The 6,006-nt window shown below is 41.3% G+C and overlaps 1 protein-coding gene across 1 annotated transcript; it reads right to left on the bottom strand.

Annotated features, from left to right (window-relative positions):
- Positions 1–1,218: 1,218 nt before the first annotated feature.
- nsdhl (NAD(P) dependent steroid dehydrogenase-like) lies at positions 1,219–5,652 on the bottom strand. The gene is made up of 7 exons (XM_044206224.1): positions 5,387–5,652; positions 5,116–5,277; positions 4,666–4,812; positions 4,445–4,573; positions 3,867–4,009; positions 3,459–3,561; positions 1,219–3,363 (listed from the first exon to the last, which is right to left on the bottom strand). The coding sequence occupies exons 1-7, from the start codon at positions 5,405–5,407 to the stop codon at positions 3,031–3,033; spliced, it is 1,038 nt and encodes a 345-aa protein (XP_044062159.1). The 5' UTR covers positions 5,408–5,652; the 3' UTR covers positions 1,219–3,030.
- Between the last annotated feature and the right edge of the window lie 354 nt (positions 5,653–6,006).

Raw genomic sequence — 6,006 nt, 5'->3', positions numbered from 1 at the left:
AGGGTTGCTAAGAACTAATTTTTACTAATGTTTACTTCATATGTGCTTTGTTCATGGGAGTTAAGCAAGCACATATCTGTCATACTGGTGGCTGACAGTCAATTCTGAGAATGAGTGAGGCAAAGGGAAGAGGACGACGATGACAAGGTGCGCAGCATGGCATACATAAATGAAGAAAGTCGCAGCAGCATCTCCTGTGGGAATGCCGCTCTCATGCTCACTGAGTAGGAAAGCCCAGGAAGCGCACACACACATATCATTAAAATCAAGAGATCAAGGTCAACACACACAATTGAACTGAGATAACAAACCGAAACAATGGTCCACACGTCAATAGAAATAATATAAAAGTCAATCTTAACTTTTTTTATAAGGAATATATTGAATTCTAATTTTATATCTGCAATAAAAACGTTGCGTATTTTCATGTTTTTGTACAAAAGAAAACAAACCACTGACATTAATATACATGTTGCCTTGATCAAATTTGTTCTATAATCAGTCTTGTTGTTTAACCTTTTGTAATACATATTCTTTGTAGAAAGGTAGATGAAAGCCTGTTATAAACAAAAGGTTTGCTCAATGTGAGTGTCTGTGTCTACGTTTGTATAAGTGAAAGACAAGAACAATGATAAGTCTATGCTCCTGCAATTGTCCAACAATTTCTCCAACAACTTGCAACAAAAAGCACTTTCTGAGCGGCTGGCCACACTATGCACTCTTTGAAAACACAACATGGAGATCAGCTGACCAGTTTCTGTACAAAAAGCAATCTCACACATGCTGTAAAATACATTTACAAAGCCTTTTCAAATCAGAAAAGGGTGTGAATAGATTTCGCAACATATCAAAAAGAGAAGGTGGAAGAGGAAATTAGCAAGTCTGAGAGCCAGTTTCAGTCTGGTGAGCACATTGGCAAGTGTAAACGCTCCGGACTATTATCTACCTGGATCGTTCTCCCTCTTTCCACTGAACAAACCAGTCAGACGGCCTTGTCCGGTGTTGCTGACTCTAGCAGTGAATCATTAGGGTGCTGCTGGCGCTGAATTAAAACGAGAATGCAAAGTATCTGAACTTAAGCCCCACCTTGCTGTCACCACACCAAGACATGGAATGACAAAAATGCTTCACCTAGAAAAGGCAAACCTCTGTAGCAGCTAATTAATACATTCAACGTGAATACTGTGAAAATGAGGCACTGTAGTGTCTAAAAGTTCATCAGTTTTATAACTTTTAATAACTTTGTCATAATCAAAATGACAGATGGAAATACAAGGATTGTAGCTTATGATGCATTTTCATTGCCCATCCCGTTATTGTATTCAATGACAGTCCATGAGTAGTATTCTAGCAATTTGCCTAACTGGTAGACACACATGCCATTCTAATGATACGCAGTATCTAACGAGAGATACTCCAGTATCAGAATGAATGTATAAAGTGTGTTTGGAAAAAATGATGAAAAATGAAAAATGATGTCTATAAAAAGGAAATACATTATATTGCCAACAAACATTAGTCCGATGTGATTGTTGAACATCTCATTCGTCAAGTCTGTCTTTAAACAATTCTCACATGCCCATATGTACAATGACACAATTATTGATCACTGTAATCATTCCTCCTGTCCATACTAGCCATGAAGGCATCCCTTCTAAATGCAATTCCAATGTAAGAGATAGTCCTTGTTCTGTGTAAAATGCATTCTTAAATTCATCCTAAGCTAATATGAGACTTCAGTAGTCTGATTTAGTCATATCAAGTGGGTATCTTCCAATGTGTTTTTAGGGTAAAATTCCCTCCCTTTGTTTTCCCTGGACAGTGTTTCCTTGTTCAGCTATGATAGTTACACAAATAGGGAATATTGTTCTAAAAACACTAAGTTTGGAAGATATCCATTGATTTGTCTATCTCAGACTGCTAAAGCCTCATATTAGCTTTGGCTGAACTTTAAAATGTTTTTTTTTCCATATAAAGACTGTGGATTTGTCCCCCATTTGTTGCACTGGAATCACATTAGGAAGGGATCATTTCATGGCCAGACTGGAGGAACAACCAGAAACAACAGTTTCAATGTACATATGGGTATATATTGTTTTAGAACAGACTCAAAAAAATGTGAACCTACGCTCTAAACTATGAGCAGTAATGTGCTGCTATATATCGCAGCGTCCACTCTTTTAGGAAGGCTTTCCACAAGATTTTGGAACCTGACTGCAAGGATTTGCCTCCAATTCAGCCACAAGAGCATTAGAGAGGTCGGCAACTCATTTTAAGCGAAAAGGCCTGCCTCAAAGTAGCCGCTCTTATTCATCCTAAAGATATTGGATGGGGATTTGTGCAGGCCAGTCAAGTTCTTCAACACAAAGCCCAGAAATCCATTTCTTTAGGCACGTGAAGTTGTGCACGGGGTACTGTTCTGTTCAAACAAAGGGCCTATCCCAAACTGTTGTCACAAGTTGGAACCACAGTTATCCCAAACTAAATAAAACGCCTTGAGACCAAAGTACATATCCATGTCCACATACTTTGGGCCATATAATGTAAAGCCATTCATCATTTTAAACAATCCCTTTCATGCAAGTTGTATCAGGAGAATCATCGTTTAGTGGAATGTATTAAGGCATTCTGACATAAAACAGCAGCATCTCAATGTGTGTACAGCACACGGGTGAAACACATGAACATTTTTCAGATTATTTGTACATCTTTGCAGTTTTCACAGTGTAAGATATCAGTATATTTCAGTTGTCATAAACTGTGCTTTTACCATTCACTAAGTGCTTTAAAACTTTTGTAACATCTGACTGCAGTTTGTGCACTGAAACCAGGATGGCATGCTGCCACCTGCTGGTGAAAATGGTATATACACTTTGAAAAGGCACAAATGCTATTCAGTGTGGGGTTTGGATAAAGATAAACGGTCTGTTAGCTCATTTTGAATTGTCCATTCAGTGTGACCTGATCACCTTGACTGTACTAACGCTCACAGCCGTACATGTCCCAACAGTCTTCACCTCTATTCTACCATCAAGCCCCTTGTCTGAGATGAGGGTAGCTCTGCACTGTGCGTGCTATCCCCTCCTTCAGACTGACTACCGGTTTGTAGCCCAGGTCCCGCTTGGCGCGGTCACAGCTATAGTAGTGGTGGGTTCCAGCCAGGGCCACTCTCATTGGTGTAAAGGTGGGTTTAAAGGACACCAGAGGGCGCAGGATCAGGGCCAGCAGCCAGAGGAGCAGGGCCAGTCCGTAAACAAGAATGTAGGGGAGGTGGTAGCGGGGAGCAGCATATCCCAGACCCACCAACACCTCAGACATGAAGTCCCAGAATCTAACTGGCTCGTCATTGGTGATGTGGTATGGCTGAAAATGAAGAGGGGGATACAAGATTTAAGAATCCTTTAAACCAGCAATACCATGTGGTCGGCTCTGTGTTTGATTTTTTTTCCCCCACTCACTTTTCCACATATGGGGGAGTCTGGCCTCAGGCGTTCAGCAGCCAGGATGTGGCCATGAACTACATTCTCCACAAAGGTGAAATCCACCAGATTGGTCCCATCACTGAAGAAAACAAAGACAGAGAATTAAATAACGAAATATACCAATAAGCACTAAGTACCTAAAAAAGAAAAAAAAATTAAAGCATGTAATCATTCAGCACACTGGTACAGCAGTATATGTATGGGCTGAGCCAAATGTTACTTTCCGATACGTGAACCTCAATAAGTCATACATATTTGTGTTTTTAACTATTTTACAGTGATTATTGCTGAAACAAGAGCCATTTATTCTATTTCGATTAGTAGATTAAACCAGTTGGATTGGCATCAATGTAATTAATCAATCGTTAAACCCCTATGACGTACCCAATGATGAACTTCATCTTGCCCCTGCGAGCCGTGTCCACTAGGATAGGAACCAGCTGTGGGTCTCGAGGGCCAAAGATGCCATGAGGCCGAATGGCAACTGTGAGGAAACCCTTCTCCTTGTCACAAGCCTCAAGGACCAACTAAAACACAAAGGAAGTAAAATATATTCAGCTCTGCATACTGCAAAACGGTGGATGCTGCAGAAGTGTGCTCTGATCATTTGCTCTCCCGTAGGTGTTACTGCAGGAATGACATGCAAATAACAGAGGACGTCTGGGAAAGATGTACCCACTGCTGCTGAGGATGATATATGTTGTTGTATGATGCTGATGAAAATAAAGCTAATTGAACAAAATAAAATTTGATACTGATCTCTTCGTGAGGAAGGAGGACATTCCAAAAAACTATCACTCGGATATCATCACAGGACTAACACAGACACATGCCCACTCAAAATTATAGGAAGGAAACACATTACAAAGTGGAGAAAACATGCAAACTCCACAAAACAATGAATCTCATTTTGAGGCAACAGTGCCAACCACTGGGCTACACTGGTGGAACCAATCTCCTACCTTTTCTTGCTCAATCTTGGTCTCTGTGTAATAGTCAATGGGCTTCTTGGCGTATGGTAGATCCTCTCTGCCATTCTTAATGTCTGTCCCTTCAAACACCACACTGGCACTGCTTGTCAGGACCAGTTTCTGGCAAAAACCAAGAGTTAAATCACTTCAATGGCAACTGCATAAACAAACAAACAAAAAAAGCCCAGTCTCTCGTCCCCTGGCTGCCTCACCTGCACTCCAGCCTCGAGGCAGGCCTGAATAACGGTGCGTGTACCCTGAATGTTGACCCTCTCAAATAGGCCACGGTCATCGCTGGCAGGGGCTGGGGAGGCACAGTGGAAGACCAGGGACACATCCTTCAGCGCTGGCAGCAGAGCCTGGAGCAGAATGTGACAGACATCTCACAGCTATAGACCCTTGAGAATAGTCATTGGTCCAGGCCAGAGATATTTTTAAAAATCTTTTGGGGCAAAATCTCAAGTGTTCATTAGCAAACTGCAAGTATTTCAGGTCTACATAAACTTAAAAATGACCCTGTACTGTATTTGAACATTTACCTTTTCCAATCTGAGTTAACAGAGCTGAGATCTAGTCCTTTTAATGTGTAGTAGGCCTGATGATAATTAAACATTCAAGGCCTAAGTGTCACAGCTCTGGTGCAGACTGAGGAGTAGTCTCACCTGTTTGTCGCAGAGGTCTCCCTGGTGGAAGGTGACACCAGGCAGCTCGTAGCTCTGACGGATGTCAAACACAGATACAGAGTAGCCTCGATCCAACAGCTTCTCCACTAAGTGTCTGCCCAGGAAACCAGACCCCCCGACGACTGCAGACCGTTTACTACTCTGTATGACACGCAAAAAGCGATTATTGATACATTTTAAGCAAATACACGGCATTAGAAACATGAAAGGTTAACGCAGATATGCACCATAAAGAAATGTTTTAACTCACCGGTCGAACGCGCGTGGCCATGAGTGAAAAGTGACAACAGGTGAGGTAAACTATCACGACTTGGCAAAGGTACTGTGGTGAAAATATGTGTCAGGTGGAAAGGTGTTTCTAATTGTATAATACGCAGTGACAACTTTTAACATCAGAAGCACGCGATACTGCACTATTTACCTGCGGTCAGCGCGTGCAACTAAACCGCGCACGAATCATTAACTGTCCGAATCAGCTGAGTGAGAAGTGCTCTGTAATTGGTCGAGTCAAAGCTCAGCACAAAGATGACGTTCATGAATAGCCAATGGTGTACAGTATACGTCAAAGAACGCCACAATTTAAACCAATCGGGGACCACAAACTGATTATATCCGCCTCCTAGCTCAAAGACCACGCCCCTTGATATGCGTAAGACCAACAATTCAGGGAGCCAGTATGAAACTTGTGAATTTATTACTTTAATATTAATATTTTTCAAGAACATAGTATTACCACATATAGTATTAAGTAAAAACCATAGAGACAGATCAAACCAATGTCCATATACCAGTTGATTTCTGACAAATAGTGCAAATGGAACTGCATGAACGTGTAATAAAAGAAAAATAAGACACTATATTGAGAAAAGG

Source organism: Siniperca chuatsi, linkage group LG8, assembly GCF_020085105.1.
Source record: "Siniperca chuatsi isolate FFG_IHB_CAS linkage group LG8, ASM2008510v1, whole genome shotgun sequence".
NCBI lineage: Eukaryota > Metazoa > Chordata > Actinopteri > Centrarchiformes > Sinipercidae > Siniperca > Siniperca chuatsi.
Note: the sequence above shows the minus strand (reverse complement) of the source record. Positions and strands in the feature narration are given on the sequence as shown.

What these genes read in the sequence shown, in the direction of transcription:
- nsdhl (XM_044206224.1), bottom strand. Translation starts at nt 5,407, where the DNA reads ATGGCCACGCGCGTTCGACCG. An exon ending in CCAAGATTGAGCAAGAAAAG is followed by an intron (nt 4,010 to 4,444) that starts GTAGGAGATTGG and finishes TTTGTGTTTTAG; the next exon opens with TTGGTCCTTGAGGCTTGTGA. An exon ending in AAGATGAAGTTCATCATTGG is followed by an intron (nt 3,562 to 3,866) that starts GTACGTCATAGG and finishes TGTTTTCTTCAG; the next exon opens with TGATGGGACCAATCTGGTGG.